This window comes from Astyanax mexicanus, chromosome 1, assembly GCF_023375975.1.
Source record: "Astyanax mexicanus isolate ESR-SI-001 chromosome 1, AstMex3_surface, whole genome shotgun sequence".
Taxonomy (NCBI): domain Eukaryota; kingdom Metazoa; phylum Chordata; class Actinopteri; order Characiformes; family Acestrorhamphidae; genus Astyanax; species Astyanax mexicanus.
This window is the reverse complement of record NC_064408.1, coordinates 92,579,348-92,597,107: the sequence shown is the minus strand read 5'-3', so window position 1 is coordinate 92,597,107 and position 17,760 is coordinate 92,579,348. Positions and strand designations below refer to the sequence as shown.

Sequence of the window (17,760 nt, the reverse complement as noted above, 5' to 3'; positions counted from 1 at the left end):
TAAAGTGGGACCAGATAAAATCTTAAATTTATCAAGTCATTCCATTATTCAGCATATTTTCTGCTGTAAAACTTTAAATTAACATTTAATGCAGGGTGCACTTTGCAAAGAAATTGGCTCCATGAGATTGAAGACTAAAGACGAAAATAATCTGTCATAGTATGGAGTTCAGTCTGTTTTTTTTTATTACAAGACAATGTAAAACCTGTCACGCCTGGTGCCAAAAGTGTTCCTGTCTCTCCCACACTCAGCTCTCTGTGCGATTTCCTGTTTCTGGACTACGATACCCAGAATGCACCTCACAGTGACATCACTCCCTCACAGAGTCACATAACACTGCACACGGCACTACTAGGAAGTCACCAGAATATTGAATGCACCTTGTCCCCTCAGTATATACATCTTTACTCCACAAACACCTTACTGAGTGCTGATTGTTTTTCTACAACCCTGATTTTTGCCTGCCCTGTGATACTGCCTTGTCATGTATGACCATTGAACTGTCTCTGTATTTTGGTATGTTTAGCCCTTAGTGTTTACTGGTGTAACTAACTAACTAAATAATAATAATTTAAAAATATATATTATATATATATATATATATATATATATATATATATATATATATATATATATATATACATATATATATATATATATATATGTATATATATATATATATATATATATATATATATTATAAATAATAATAATAATAATAATAATAATAATAATAAATAAGAAGTAGGTTCTAAATAAGTTCTGTGGAATTTCATTGTGGGGGTACAGCAGGAATGTTCCTACAGTGTGGTGTCCGCTCCTCCTCCTGTATTTTATTAAAGTCACCCACCCATTATCATTGATCAAAACATTTTTTTAAATATTAATCTCAATACTCTTGAGTTTCTGAACTCACACGTATTGCGTGATTAATGTATTGTGTATTCATGTGTAACACTAAATGAGTGCTCTAGATAGGAATGTTACAGTGACATGGCCATCCTAACTCTTCATACTGAGATGATAAAATACAGAAAGATAGAGTAGTCGATACATATTGACACAGTCTGTCCAGTGTCAAGATACTTAATGGCCACCCATGCACTGTCATTACTACACTGAGAGGAATAAAAGATTTCCTATCCAGAGAAAGAGCAGGATCACACAGAGGGGAAAGACTAATCACTGTACTGATTAAACGCTGCACTGCAGGACGAGCTGAACAAACAGGACAAAAGAAAGGACAGAAACACATATTTGCAGAAATTTACTACAAGCATTGGAACTTCGTGATCTTGGTCTTTGTTTTCCCCAATAATAAATCTGCAATATTGTATAATATCAGTCTGTTGTGTTTATAGTTGTCACATATTAGCCTGTCTGTCCTGTGTTTTTCCCTCTTTTGGTTTTCTGTGCTCCTGCCCTGTTTTCCTGTCTTGTGTTTCCAGCCATGTGCTTTTTTGAGCACATGGCATTGTTTTGTTATTGTTCTGTCTCCGCCCTAGCCCCGCCCTAGCCCTGCCCAAGCCATTAGTGTTGTCACCTTGTGTCTCATTTGTAACTCCGCCCCCTCATTATTTCCACAGGTGTCCCTAGTGTGTGCCTGTGTATAAATACCTCATGTGATCCATTGTTCTCTGTCGCGCTTTTTGTTTGACTTTGTCCCGTGTGTTTGTTGTTTTGGTCTACAGTTCTGGTTTGTTATCTTTATAGTGTTTTGTTCCTTGCTTCTCAAGACCTAGTTTATCTTTTGTTTTATAGTATTTAAGTGTTTACTTTAAGTGTTTTCTTTGTCTCAGTTTTTGGTTTGCTTTTTTGTTATGTCTAAAAATAAATATGACTTGCATTTGCATCCGGCCTCCTCCTCCATGTTACAATAGAAATGAAAACATTTTTATGTATTTATTTTTTACAATTTTTCATGGTCTTATCTTTAAAAATATTGTATGTTATTCACAGTTTATTCCCATTTATTTTCTTCTCTGCCTTTGTAGTTTTCCATTATCTTGTTGAAAAATCCATCTATTCTTTGGTCTTAATATACTTTTCTGCATAATGATGCCATCACAAAAGTTATCAGCATTAAAACAGAAGGGCATGGAAGGGCTTAGGATACTTTAAATTGACACAGGGCTGCTAGCCAAACTAATTACTTTTAATTTGATTTGTAAGATTATGGTTTTAAGATGATTTGTTTACCTCTAAAGACAACACATGACTGATACAGTATATACACTTTCTGCTTTATTAAAAAAAGAAGATGCTTCACTGCTACTAAACCACTGTAGACTGTTTTCTTTCTGTTTTCTTATACAGCTGAATAGAACCAAATCCAACACATATCATCTCTACAGGTCTGAATCAGCTTGCTAACATTCCTCAGTCTTACAGTGTATGCTGGGCTTTATTTATTTAGTTTATTCTTAGAGTTCTTGAGTGCCCATCATCTCCATTACTTTTTTATAGAAGCGATTATAGATTAGTTTCAGGATGCAATATGTTCAGAATCTTCAGAATATGTTTTTCCAAACTCTTTCTCTCTTTGAAACATTAAGAGCTTGAGAGCCGAGGTACAGTATTACAGTCAATCAGACAGACAGACAGACAGATAGGTAGATTTCCTGTATAAACAACATCTTTATCTCGAAGCTTCAAATGACTGTAATCATTTTATAAATAAATATAGTTTATTTTTATAAAACATGTTCTGCACTTGTGAAAGAAATAGAGAGATAAAGAGATAATGAATGCAGTGTGCTGGAATGGCACATCTAATGTAATTCAACAAACCAGGACCAACTGGATACCAGACTGCAGATCTTGAAACCACTTCCAGTTCAATCCTGGGTAGATAGCACCCAAAGTAGACATGCACATAAGTCACATAGACAAAAAAGTTTTTTCTTTTTTCCTCAACCAGACAAATCACATTGGAACCCCATTGGAACATGTGACTGTCAGGTGTGTTTTGCTGTGCAGGTGTGTCCTGATACATTGATTATTCAAAAAAGACATAGCGCCGAATGTCTACGTTCAGTTTCAGATTTGAGTTTTGCCTGTAAGGATGAGTAACCAACATAAAAACCTGTGTGTGCTGTCTATGGGTAACAAGCAATTGTGTAGCTGATAAAAGATAGAAAATCAATCAGAGGCATTGCAGAAAAATTGACCTGAGGAAGAAAGTCGTCACTGGTGTACTAAGTTACAGATTTCCTACAGACAGACCACGGAAATCCACAGCAGTTGATGACAGAAACATTGTAACTGCTGTAAGGAAAGAGCCTAAAACAACAGTTAGTGACATCAGCAAAAACCTTTCAAGGGCAGAAGTTAATGTATCACAATGTACTGTTTGCAAAAGTGTTCATGAATAAAAGTACAGAGGCGTTATATATATATATATATATATATATATATATATATATATATATATATATATATATATATATATATATATATAAATGAACTGATGAGGCAAAGATTAACCTTTATTAATGTGATGTTAAGGCTAAAGTTTGTAAAATAAATGGATCTGAACTGCTAAAACTACGTCAGGAGTTCATCAGGAGCAAGACATCTCCATACTTGAACCCAATACAACATGCATTTTACCTTTTAACCCTCATAATGAATATCGTCTGAATGAGGCTGGCGTGAAAGCCTGGAAAAGCATTAGAAAAGTTTTCTGATGTCAGTGGGTCAAAGCCTGGATGTAGTTAATTCAAGCAAAGGATTTGCAACTTATATACTTTAATCTATTTCTTTATGTTCATCTGTTCCAATGCATTCGCTTCAGACTAAAGGTGCTATATTTTAAACTATGTATCCTATTTAATTTTTAATACCTAAAAAGAAAGCTGAACCCAAATGTCTACAGCAGAAATAAGTGGCCTCACTGTTCCAATACATTTGAAGGGGAGTGTATGTTGGTTATATAATAACACATTAAAAGCGCACCGCTGGAAGATCAGAGTTAAAGGAAAATAGCTAGAAAAACACAGTTAGAAGAACAGGGGATTGATCATTGATCTTCTCAGTAAAACACCAGACACAATGGACTTGTTTAGTTCCACAAGCAGCTCACCTAATTTACTTTAGTAAAGGACAGAATAGATACAACAGGTGCTTATTTATAATCACAAATTTGTATTTTATCAATTTGTATTTATTGTAATTATTGTTTTATTTATAATAGGAAATTAAACACATACTGTTTAGATAAACAGCTTTAGAAAGCTTTTCCCCCAGATTGGCTGTTGCACAGCAGTGAATGTGCTTGAATGGAAAGAAAACAACAACAGAAAAAATCTTCTTTTATGCATTTTACTTGGAAACTAGTCCTGCGAGAGCTGTTTTCAGCGTGTGGAAATGCTGGAATGTGTACAGCTATGTGTTCCCAGTGAAGGTGAACTGTAGGGGAGAATAATTCAGGGCTAAAAGGAGGATGTTAAAATTCAATAACTTTTTAACTTTTGGCAAGCCTCCTCTTAAGTCTCTTGTTTCGCTGCAGCTGATTCAACACTGCTATAAAAAAGGCACTAACAGAACTTGGCAGTTTTTCTCAGCTGCTGAAAGTGTGCCATTTTTGAGATTACCTCAGCAGTGAAACCACCTTCAGAGTCCTTCAGGAAGCAAACACATAAAACAACAGTCAATTACAGGACAAACACTGGAACAATGGGTGTTAATGGGCACTGTGTGGGAGCGTGTTAATACGCCGGGCCTGTGTGAATGAAGCAGGGGTCCAGGCACTCCTGGGCTGCTGTGATAAGCTCAAAAATCCCTCATGGCTCTCTGGCCTTCACTTCTTCTCCATCCCTCCATTCCCTCTGTCCCTCCAACTCCCCTTTCCCAGCCCACAGAAAGCCTCAGAAAACAGCTGCGTGTTTCTGAAGTTTGAGTTCCGCTTGTGTTTGGGGAGAATTCCAGTTGAAAGGCTGTGTGTGTGGTTTTGGAGAGCATGCAGGAGAGAGGTGGTGGTGGTGGCGGCAGGTGGTCAGAATGAGAGAGAAGAACAGAGAGCAAGACAGCAAGAAGTAAAAAAAAACTGGGAAAGAGGAGAGAGATAAAGTTTGACTGGTAAAAGCAAACATTACAATATCAGCTTTTTTTCAGTCCCATAATCCTCTAATCTCTGTCTCTCTCCCTTTTTTATTCATTTTCTTTTTTCTTTGTCCTCAGGTGACCTCTGAATTACCTCTGAATTACCCTCTCTCTGTCACTCTCACTTCATCTTTTTTTCTTTTCCTAGATGGATAATTGAGTGGTAGGATGGATGAATAGGTGGATGGGTGGATGTGAGGGTGGATTGGTGGTTGGATGGATGGATGGATGGATGGATGGATGGATGGATGGATAGGTTGTGTGCATGATTGGGTGTATGGATGGATGGATGGATGGATGGATGGATAGGTAGTGTGCATGATTGGATGGATGAATTAATGATGGATGGATGGATGGATGGATGGATGGATGGATAGGCTTTGTGCATGATCGGATGGATGGAATGATTAATGGATGGATAGGTTGTGTGCATAATTGGATGGATTAATGAATAGGTTGTGTGCATAATCATATGGATGGATGGATGAATAGATGGATCGATGGATCGATGAATAGGTGAATAGGTAGATACAAGAATGAATGAATAGGCAAGAGGATGGATAGGTGGGTGGGTGGATAAATATGGATGAGTTCACAGTTGCGCTTGAATAACTGCAAGTGAATATTTTCAATTTAGTGGTGATTTAGTCCAGCTGTCAGTGTGTGTGTGAGTGTGTGTGTGTGTGTTTGTTTGTGTGTTTTGTGGCCTCAGTGTCCCAGATGTTGCTGCACAATAACATCCCTCAGCCCTCTCTGCCATATTTTCATTAGCATGAGGGAGCAGAAGGGACAGAGCTGTGAACCTCCGTTAATCAATTATAGTCTGATAGCACTGAGGCAAATGTTATCTTTTAATTATAAGAGCAGCAGATATTTTAGCTGTGTGCCAAAAGGCAGAAGGGGTGAGGGGATGGTGAAAACTGGCTTTCCAGACTGTGCTTTTCCATCACAAGACTGACCAGAATGACAGTTCTGCTCTAATTTATTCTTACTAAGTAATGAGTTAGCTACACATTTAATCAAAGATTTACCAAACACCGCACTGATACCACCTAAATCAGTTTTCTGCACTTTTATTGACTTATTAACTACAAGTACACTCCTTGTCAAAGAACTAGTTGTAAGGCAGTATTGGACTACAAAACTTTCCAGGAACAATTTACACTGATACATGCAACACTTGGTCATCTTTTAGAGCTACATATATAGAAGTAGTGTGTAGCACATGTGTAACACAGCACGCCATTCTCATATGGAGTTGTAGAGGTTCCTAATTGTGTCCTGCGATAATCTGTCCCATGCTGCCTGGATGTTCATACAGTTCTCATAAATGTTGCTGTGTGTTGATAGGACATCCAATAGCAGGGATAGGTCTGGCAATGCTGCTGGCCATAGCATTGTATCTATAACTTTAAGGCAAGCTGTTGAGACAGTAGCGGCATGTGGATGAGCATTGCCCTGTTGGAATAGCACATCTGAGTGTGCTACTGCTGACAGGAACATTAAAGTAATGTTGGGTTGTCAAAGTGCCTGTAATAAAGACCAGAGGTGATGTGGCTTCAAAAATACAAAAATACACCCCACACCACCTTATCCCCTGATTTTCTGGAAATGTGCCACATATGACAAAAAAACAGTTGATCTTGACGCAGACCATGGTGCCTTCCACCACAGTTCAGTTCATCATCTCAACCAAGACATTCAACTTTGAAAATGTCACTTCATAATAGGCTAGCACAGCATTTCTGAACATGAGGGGTAGGCCCCACTAGTGGGGCATGTGGGAATTGCAGGTGGGGGGAACTGGAATTGGAAGAAATTAATTATTTTTTTTGCTTTGTCTGTTTTCCCAATAAAAGGGGCGAGGGGGCGGCAGAAATAAGCCCCAGATGTTTAAAATGGAAAAGTTTTCGAAACAATGTAAACAGTACAATAAGACGATTCCAGCGACAGAGGTGTGGGGTTACAAAATGGACAGATTTATTACAAGGACCACAAAAGTTGGCGATTTCACTCCAATAGAGAAACAAAAAACAGACGGGCCAAATTAATAAAAAAATAACAACCAAAAAGAAATTATGATGAAGCATATCTTGCTTTTGGATTGACTGTAGCTGAGGTGTGGGATGAGGAGCGACCCATGTGTGTTCTCCAGTGATGGGAATAACGGCGTTGAAATAAACTTGTTTTAGTACTATCTAACTAATTACTCTAACTGTCACTATAACGCTATTACCATTTCCGACACCCCATTACTGCACGTTACTTTAGTCGCTCAACGCTCAATGAACTTTGCGCATACAGACAAACGAGTAGCACAAAAGTAACGCAGTAGTTACTTTTACTGGTAACTAGTTACTTTTATAGTGGAGTGACTCAGTTAGTACTTTTTTGCAGAAGTAACTAGTAACTATAACTAATTACTTTTTCAAAGTAACCCAGTGCCCAACACTGGTGTTCTCTGCCTTAGATAACTGTGCAGACACTTGGAGACATCACATTCAACTCACAGAATACAGTCAGCAGGAAACGCGAATGGCGAAAGCTGCATCAGTGAATAGCAAAGCACAAATGGCATCATACAGAGTCGCATATAGAGTTGCCCAGTGCAAAAAAACACACACAATAGCTGAGCAACTTATTCTCCCCGCTGCTGTTGACATGGTGTCAATTATGCTGGATAAGGGCGATAAGGGACAGCTGGGGCATATAATTTCCCCTTATTCTGAGGTGGGGAATGATAGAAAAAGCTTTAGAACCACTGGGCTAGCACAGCTCACCAATAGTCCTTTTTGGGGTAATAGTCCTTTTTCTGGGGTAAGTGGGGTAAGAGTGTGTGTGCATGTACAGAAAAACCATCAGTTCAATCTCTGCAGTTGAGGAGTCTGATGGCTTGGGGGTAGAAGCTGTTGCAGAATCTGGTCGTGCTGGACCGGATGCTGCGGTACCTTCTTCCCGAAGGCAGGAGGGAGAACAGTCTGTGTGAAGGATGGGTGGGGTCATTCACAATGCTGGTTGCTTTGCGGATGCTGCGGGTGGTGTAAATGTCCGTGATGGAGGGGAGAGAGACGCCGATGATCCTCTCAGCTGTCCTCACAATACGCTGGAGGGTCTTGCGGTCAGAGACGGTGCAGGTCCCAAACGAGGCAGTGATGCAGCTGCTCAGGATGCTCTCAATGGTCCCTCTATAGAAGAGTGTGAGGATGGGTGGAGGGAGACGGGCCTTTCTCAGCTTCCGGAGGAAGTAGAGACGCTGCTGGGCTTTCTTGGCTGTAGAGCTGGTGTTCAGGGTCCAGGTGAGGTTATCTGCTAAGTGGACACCAAGGAACTTGGTGCTCTTAACAATCTCCACAGAGGACCCGTCGATGTTGAGTGGAGAGTGGGTGTGTTGTGCTCTCCTGAAGTCAACAACCATTTCCTTTGTCTTGTCCACATTCAGGTGAAGGTTGTTGACTGTACACCAGTCTGTCAGCCGCTGCACCTCCTCTCTGTATGCTGATTTGTCGCCTTTGGTGATGAGACCCAGCACGGTTGTATCATCGGCAAACTTGATAAAGCTGTTAGAACTGTGTTTTGCAGCACAGTCATGAGTCAGCAGGGTGAACAGCAGAGGACTCAGGACACTGCCCCCCAGTGTTCAGTGTGATGGAGCTGGAGGTGCTGCCCCTGAACCGGACTGACTGGGGTCTCCCCGTCAGAAAGTCCAGGATCCAGTTGCAGAGGGGGGTGTTGAGGCCGAGTGAGCTTAGCTTCCTGATGAGGTTCTGTGGGATGATGGTGTTGAATGCTGAACTGAAGTCTATAAACAGCATTCTGACGTAAGTGTCCTTCTTCTCCAGGTGGGTGAGGGAGAGATGAAGGGTGGTGGTGATGGCATCGTCCGTGGAGCGATTGGGACGATACGCAAACTGCAGGGGGTCCAGTGAAGAGGGCAGTTGTGTCTTGATGTTCCTCATGACTAGCCTCTCGAAGCACTTCATGATGATGGGTGTAAGTGCAACGGGACGGTAGTCATTGAGGCAGGACACTGTGGACTTCTTCGGCACGGGGACGATGGTGGTGGACTTGAGGCACGTTGGGACAGTGGCGCTGCACAGGGAGATGTTGAAGATGTCCGTGAGAACATCTGTCAGCTGGTCTGCGCACTCCCTGAGCACTCTGCCGGGGATGTTGTCTGGTCCCGCAGCTTTCCGTGGGTTGACTCTGCGCAGAGTGTTCCTCACGTCCACTGCAGTCAGGCACAACACCTGCTCGTCTGGCTTGGGCATGGTCTTTCTCACCATCATGTTGTTTTGTGCCTCAAACCGTGCATAAAAGTTGTTCAGGGCATCAGGGAGGGAGGCATCACGTTCACAGGACGGTGGCTTTGTCCTGTAGTTGGTGATTGCCTGGATGCCCTGCCACATGCGCCGCGCGTCACCCGTGTCCTTGAAGTGGCTGTGGATTCTCTGGGCGTGTGCACGCTTTGCCTCTCTGATGGCTCTTGACAGGTCGGCTCTCGCTTTCCTCAGGGCCACCTTGTCACCCACTCTGAAGGCGGAGTCGCGGGTCCTCAGCAGCGCACGTACCTCAGCAGTCATCCAAGGCTTCTGGTTTGGGTGTGTGGTGATGGTCTTGGAGACAGTGACATCATCAATACACTTGCTGATGTAGCCAGTGACTGATGCTGCATACTCCTCCAAATCAACAGAATCGCCTTCAGTAGCAGCCTCCCTAAACATGTCCCATGCAGTGCACTCAAAACAGTCCTGAAGGGCAGAGATGGAGCCTGCCGGCCAGGTTTTCACCTGCTTCTGAACTGGTCTGGAGCGTCTGAATATTCATCCTCTTATTGGTTTCTTCCTGGACAGGTTCACATTGAGCGTATTTAAATCATCGGGCACAAGGCAGAAACACTGAATCTGTCTGTCACAGGCTACAACACACAACCATTCACTCACACACTCACAATTAGAGGCAGTTTCACATGGCTAATTCACCTCCAATTTTTAGGAGGCAGAAGGCCATTGTGCTACCCTAGGATGATTATATTCATATTATTATATTGTGCTGTTTATAGTTGACAAGTTAGCTAGCTTGATAATCACACCAAAATGGAGTATTTTATCTTTCTAGTGGTCTTTTAATTCAGCCTTTCATACTCATGAACACTATTCTCTAAAGTGACTATTAAACATGTTGCTGCCACTTGATTTGGGGATTGGGGAAAATATCACCAAATGTTTGCTTCAAATTCTGCCCCGTCGTTTGAATTTCCACCCACATCCTCAGCGTTCACCTCTGCCCAATCCCGTCTCCCTCACAACTGCTTTTCCTTCAGGGATCGCTCAGCGCGCTGTGTGAAGCTGAATCAGTCTGAGCTCGCTGGTGATTTGGTGCAGCACCTCTATTATGGTTGGAGTGGAGGGTCAGGATGCGGGGAGTGCTTCTAGAGGAAAGAAAGTGTCGGATTTAGAGTGACTCTCAGCACGAGCTCTATTCACCTCCACTATCCCCCTCTCAAGTGGTGGTCACTCTGGTCCTGTTAAAGCACTTACAGGGGAACTTTCAGTGTTTTAACACAGTTGACCAGGCCATTCCTCTTATTTACTGTTTCTTTCCTTTACAGTGTGCTATATGAGTCTGACACACAGTGCTGAATGTTTGAGTTCAGTGTGAGGTAAAGTACGCTCTGTAGTCTCTTTATCAAACTCTGTACCTACACCTTTTGGTGATTTAATTAGAGACATCTAGCATATCAGTAGATTCACTGTGGTCCATCAGTTATTGCATAATTTATGAGCCTCCCACAGCACTATACATGAATGCCAGGGGACAGCCACTGGACCACTGCTGACCACATTCTTTTTTGTTTGTTTGTTTGTTTTGGGGCTGCTGGATCATTTACAGTACAACAGTAATGTATCAAATATATCAAGCAAATTAGTGAGACTGGGATTAATACAAATGTTAATGTTGGTAAATACAAATATCCATTCAGTAGTTCATCTGCGGCCAAAAACTGACCAATGATGATGTATTAGAGGTTGGCTGACACCAATTGAGCAGAAGTACAAGGTTGCTGTTTCTTATAGTGACGAAGTGGTCAGTGAGTAGATGTAGAATGTAGGTGTTTCTAATGAAGTGGTCAGTAGGGAAGCACAATGGTATTTGAATTATGTCGTATCAATAACTGCTTTTTTTAAGATAATTGGCAACAGCCAATGTCTAGATACTTTCAACCAATACTTGCAGACATATTAATTGTATGCCGGAAAATACCAAGTGATGCTACTTTAAGAACCATTGATTTAAGCATTTTTGTATTTATTTTATTAGTTTTAATACATCTATTGTTTTATTTAACATGTTAATCTAAAAATTAAGGCTTAAAACTGTGAACTGTCTATGTAAGGACCAGTAAGCTAAATAAATCAAACGCCTTTCGTTTTATTGTTTGCGCACAGTTGGTTGAAAGCTAAAATGCAGGGTATATTACATTTATTTGTATTTATGTTGTTATATGTAGTTATTCTAGAGTGTCTAATCTCTTTGTAAGTTATAAATCGGCAGATATATACATGTGTAATACTGGATATCGGCATTAGCCCAGAATTCCTGCATCAGTGCATCCCTACTAGCCAGTGAGTGGAAGTCATAGCAAGGCGTGTCAGTGAGTGGAAATACGAGGTAGGTGTTTCTAATAAAGTGGTCAATAAGTGAAAGTACAATGTATGAGAAATTAAATCTTAGTAAATCTTAGTAAGGATTTGCCTGATTGTGGAAGTGTCATGTTCATGTTCAGTCCGAAATGCCTGTGATCAGCAGCTGAGTTCATTATTCTGGTTCATCTCCAGAGTTTTGAGTTTGTTTTTGTGAGATAATTAGGTCGATTTTAAAGCTGCAGTTTATGCACAGTACACTGCTTTTATATTTAAGAGCTAAATTATATATAAATTCCCTACAGGAAAATGTTTACATTCCCACAGAGCATTGCAATATTAAAGTCTTATTTTTTTAAGCGTAGTAAAACCTTTCAGTAATTTCTCTTGATATTTTACATTGTTTCTTCCCTTTTTGCTGAGAACTAAGCTTGTTAGCACTTAAGCTAAGCATTTTTAATGCATGTATGCTGTTTTTTCCAGCAAGGAAAGGGGGGCTGAAGCTGGCATAAGCGTTTGCTATTATTCAAGGCATTATTACAGATCATTCATTGTGTTTATCATGAATACTCAAGCAAAAACCCACAAGCAAAGCTTTGAACAATCGTGCAGTTTAAAAACATAATGAATCAAACACATGTTGGACAATGAGCTCTATTGAGTTCTAGGATTTCAATATTTATTGTATTTACATGGGTGTTCAGATGATACTAGATCCCTCACACTAGTAAATTTCACACATATAGTAACATAGCCTATACATACATTATTGCACTATACAGCTCTGGAAAAAAATAAGAGACCATTTCAGTTTCTCTGATTTTGCTATTTATAGCTATATGTTTGAGTAAAATGAACATTGTTGTTTTATTCTATAAACTACAGACAACATTCATCCCAAATTTCAAATAAAAAATATTGTAATTTAGAGCATTTATTTGTAAAGTAATGCAAATAAAACAAGTTCATATTTATATAAAATTCAGAAGTCAATATTTGTTGGAATAACCCCGGTTTTTAATCACAGTTTTCATGCATCTTGACATGTTCTCCTCCACCAGTCTTACACACTGCTTTTTGATAATTTTATGCCACTCCTGGTGCAAAAATTCAAGCAGTTCAGTTTGGTTTGATGGCATGTGATCATCCAGCTTTCTCTTGATTATATTCCAGAGGTTTTCAATTTGGTAAAATCAAAGAAATTAATCATTTTTAAATGGTCTTTATATTTTTCCAGAGCTGTAGAAGAGACTAACATAGAAACTATGAATATACAGACGTGTACATTGCTATCTACATAAAGACAATTGGATGACATGTGAATCGAAAGGTATGGGATGAGAAGGTGAAAGATATGAGGGTGAGCTGGTGAGAGGTTTTGATGGGTGCTGTGTGATAGAAACTAAGTGAAATACATAGAGGGCAGGTGTGTAATAAAGTAAGTTTTTAAATGGTGGAAATGTAATATCTCAATCAATATTGTTACAATAAAGTTATGTATGAATATACAGTATTTACATCTTAAAAATCCAGCGTAATGTTGATCGCCTCTTTAAGCAGCGAAGTTAATCATGGTTTGATTTTGTGTTTGTTTTTGCAGGAAGTTACTGGAATGCAGCTTCATTCAACACACCTTCATCCTACCTGCATTTCTCCACTTTCCAAGGAGAGACGAGTGCAGATATCTCCTTTTACTTCAAAACATCTGCTCCCTATGGAGTCTTCCTTGAGAACCTGGGCAACACTGACTTCATCCGGCTGGAGCTTAAATGTGAGTCTGTGAGCTTCTCCCTCTGTCTGTCTCTTGCTTTCTTTCTTTCTCTCTTGCTTTCTCTTTTGCTTTCTCTCTCTCTCTTGTGGTTCTTCCATCTTATTGCGCTATAATGAGAATAAGAATCAGAAGCAGAAAGACTTTATTACCGAGTGTGACTAGCTCACCACGGATTTGCTTTGGCCAGTACAAATATTGCTTTTGGCACTTAATAAAGAAGAACTAATATACAAGAACAAACAGGAATATAACATATCAGACACATATTTACTCTGATATATTTATTCGTGTGCTGAGGGCATGATTTCCAGTGTAGAAATCTAGCCTGTGCAGCAGTTTCCAGATGTGAAGTAAACATGTTTGAAGGAACATAGCTGCTATTACAATACACAAGTGACAGCATAACGGCTGTAAGTAGCACATTAAAGAGCACAGGGGTTGAATAAAAGGGGATGAATGAATGTAAAGCTCCAGTAATGGCGCTGTGTTTTAAGATAAACTGTAATGGAACTGCTGAACACAGCATAGTAGCAAGGAACAAGAACTGAAGATCAAGGACCACCTTAGCTTAAAAATAACTTACTGTTGTCAAGAAAAACAATGTGCATTTATGTCCAGCTGTGTTGTGTATGTGCTTCTTGCTGAGGATTGCACACCACATAGCTTGCACCCACATAACTGTTTTTTGTCCTATTTAACACCTTGTTTGACCCCCGTTTAAATGTTATTGGTTCTAATCTTTAACTCTGTTGACCCCCTACAATTGTGATTGGCCCTATTCACCACCTTGTGTGTATCTACCTAACTGTAATTGAGCCTAGTTGCTATCTTGTTTGTTCTCAGACTTTCACTATATCACTGCCTCATTCATTATAAGACATTATAAGGCTGTGATTGGTCCTAGTAAATATCTTGTCTTTTGAAGCCTACCTCTAGGTGTGATTGGTGCTAATCACTAGCTCATTTGTTCAGACATTCCCTCTTACTGTGCTTGGTCACCATTATTTTATAAAGATTTTTTTTTTATTGTGATTGGTCATAATTAATAGCTAATTTGTTTTAAGACCTCTCTTTCACTGTGATTGGTCTTAATTCATAACTGTTTTGTTTCAAGACCTTCCTCTAACTGTGATCAGTCCTAATCCCTGGCTAGTTTCTTCTAAGCCTTCTACCTGACTGCAGTTTGTTCTAAACATTGTTCTTTTCCCCCTCCCTGTACTTGTTTCTAATCAGTATTCATTTTTGAGGTCTCAATCACTGGCTAGTTTGTTCTGAGACCTCCTTCTAACTGTGATTTTGGTCCCCATTCAACAATTTTGAACATTCTTTGTTTTAGCAGTTTCATGGAAACTGATTAGCAAAGCAGATGGAGAATGTTGTCAGTGTAGGATGGCATAGTATAGGTGTCTTCAAGGCAAGATCTAGAGATGGCAGCAGTTTGAGGATGAGCATTGTCCTGCTGGAATAGCGCACTGGAGTGTATGTTCAGAAAAGGTAGGGACGCTGGTCGCAAGACTTTAATAATATAATGTTGTGCTGTCAACGTGCCTGTAATAAAGACAAAAGATGATCTGGCATTGTGCAAAATTACACCCCGTCCCACGACACCATGATTTCTATACTTGTGACGTGTGACTACAAACTGTTGATTATGGCGCTGACTATAGAAATCATCAGTGAAGATGACCTACTGTCATTCTGAGTTACTCCATGACAGTCATCAGGCATGACTACCCAACACGTTTGTCCTGTCAGTTGGTTTCTTCAAAGGTTCAACTATTTTGTTGACAATGAGTGTAATTGAACTGACTGAATTGAACTAAAACACCTGTCATTTTAGTGTGGGAGGTTTAATGGCTAAATTGGAGCAGCCTGGTGGTCAATCTTCATTAACTGCACATTGCACCAGTAAGAGCAGAGTGTGAAGGTTCAGTTAGCAGGGTAAGAGCACAGTTTTGCTCAAAATATTGCAATTGCACACAACATTATGGGTGACACACCAGAGTTCAAAAGAGGACAAATTGTTGGTGCACGTCTTGCTGGTGCATATGTGACCAAGACAGCAAGTCTTTGTGATGTATCAAGAGCCACAGTATCCAGGGTAATGTCAGCATACCACCAAGAAGGACCAACCACATCCAACAGGATTAACTGTGGACACAAGAGGAAGCTGTCTGAAAGGGATGTTCGGGTGCTAACCCGGATTGTATCAAAAAACATAAAACCACGGCTGCTCAAATCACGGCAGAATTCAGTGTGCACCTCAACTCTCCTGTTTCAACCAGAACTGTCCGTCGGGACAATAAATTATTGTGGTCTAAAAGCAGATGTTTCAGTTTCATTGTCCAACCCCTGTATGTACTTAATACATATTGTGTTAGTTATGAGTTTTAGTGTGCTTATCTCCTTTTCTGTGTCTTTATTTTTTAGAATGTAATGAATCGACTTGGACATGGATTTATAGGTTAATTATTAATAGAATAATATTGCTACAAAAGTGCTTTAGATTATACCTTAGAAGAACCATTTTAAAGCTTAAATAAGTCTGTGTAAAGGTTTATTAACAGTTTGAAGGTTCTTCACACTTACATCTCTTTTCCTGCCAAGAGAAACATCCCTCCTTCCTTTAGAGAATTGGAATAACTGTGAGGCGGTGGAGGGATTTCCCTGAGGCAAAGTGCAGAGAAAGTGAGAGTGTAGGAAGGTTTTATTATTGCATAATCACACACACACACACACACACACACACACACACATACAGAGGCCCTGGACACACTCACCATTTCTTCTCTCTCTCTGTGTGGGTGGTGGGCCTTGGACCTCGAGATCGGACAATTATGGTCCTCGCTGTGTTTGCCTGGATACAATGGTCTCTCATCATGTGTCGCGCTGATTGTTCTCCCTCAAATTATGAATGCGTCCTCTCAAGGAGAGCCGACAACAGACTTAAAACAGACTCTGTAATTGCTTATAAATGTCTATTTGCTGAAAGCGGCCTTTCTAGGAGCGTATGGTGGGGGATTACAGATGAGAAGGCATAATTGAGCGTTCGCAGCATCGGATGGCTTACTCGTAGCCGTCCCGAATCGACTGAGAATTAAAGGGAGAAAAGGCGGGAGACTGAGAAATCTCTCTCACGCACATTTCCTCACTCAACCCCGAGAGCCACGGCCACTCTCTCTCCTCCACACTGTTTACCGCACAAAAGATAATCCAAATCCGAAAGGCAAAAAATACACAGTCTCCAGGAAATCCTATGTTGCGCACAACGGCGGCTTATTTTCTAAAGTGCTCCATTGTCATTGTGCCACAGTGTTCCTTTTTTTCCACTTCCTTTTTTGTGCGGCATAGTTGAATGCAAATGTCTGCGGATGTTTGCGAGTGTTTGCTATTCATCTTCCCCCCTCATTTCAATCTATTTATGCGGAGAGGACAAAGAGTGGGTCGACAGTAAAGTATAGGCAGACTGAGTGCCGGAATGAGTAAGATCCAGCGCTAGACCTTGTATTCAAACACAGCCTTTATGTAAACCACTTGGAAGTCTCTTGAATAGGTGTTATTGGGAACTTTCTGGATAGGTAGAGGTTGTTTTTGAAGGAAAGCAAAAAGCCTTTGTCAAAACCTCTTCACTTCTTAGGCTCTTGCTTCTACTGCTTTATACAACTTCCACACCTTCATCACATGCCCACACACACATTGGGTTTATACCTTATAGTTTAGGCGGTACACCTGTTTTGTGTCTACACGCATTGGCCATTTTATCAGAAACTGGTGTTATCTTGTGAGTGAGTTTGAACACTTGCCTGAAAACATTCAAAAAAAATATTACAGTCATTCTTCATGACTGCAGATCTGCACAGAGCTTTTTCTTTTACTTTCCCATTGTACAGCATATTGTCAGACAAACCTTTTTTTGTGAGAAGTTACCAGCTGTAGTCAGTCATGATCACTAAAAAGAAGATAAAACATTTTACTTTTTGACAAGCTTGAATACATTTCGAACCATTAAATCAATAATCTAAGGCATCTAATTTTCACATAGCCGGTGAAAGTCTGAACAGGAGTTTGTGCTGTGTAACTGATGCTCATGCTCTAAAGAGCAAAGCTTTATGTAAAGTTGCCAGCATCACAGGAGCTCTCAGGGAGTTCCAGAGTCTGACAACTGGGCTTATCACAGGGGATGCGTCCCAGCTCACTGTAAAAATCGCTTGTTATTCAACCACAGACTCTGCTTTGGTTTGTATC

The 17,760-nt window shown here is 40.2% G+C and overlaps 1 protein-coding gene across 2 annotated transcripts in view; it reads left to right on the top strand.

Annotated features, from left to right (window-relative positions):
• The window catches only part of cntnap2a (contactin associated protein 2a), a 723,644-nt gene that overhangs the window by 605,214 nt on the left and 100,670 nt on the right, over nt 1–17,760 (top strand). For both annotated transcript variants that reach the window (XM_022683450.2, XM_049485717.1), the window contains exon 16: nt 13,345–13,515. In XM_022683450.2, coding sequence (XP_022539171.2) covers nt 13,345–13,515 — 171 coding nt within the window. The remainder of the gene's footprint in view (nt 1–13,344; nt 13,516–17,760) is intronic.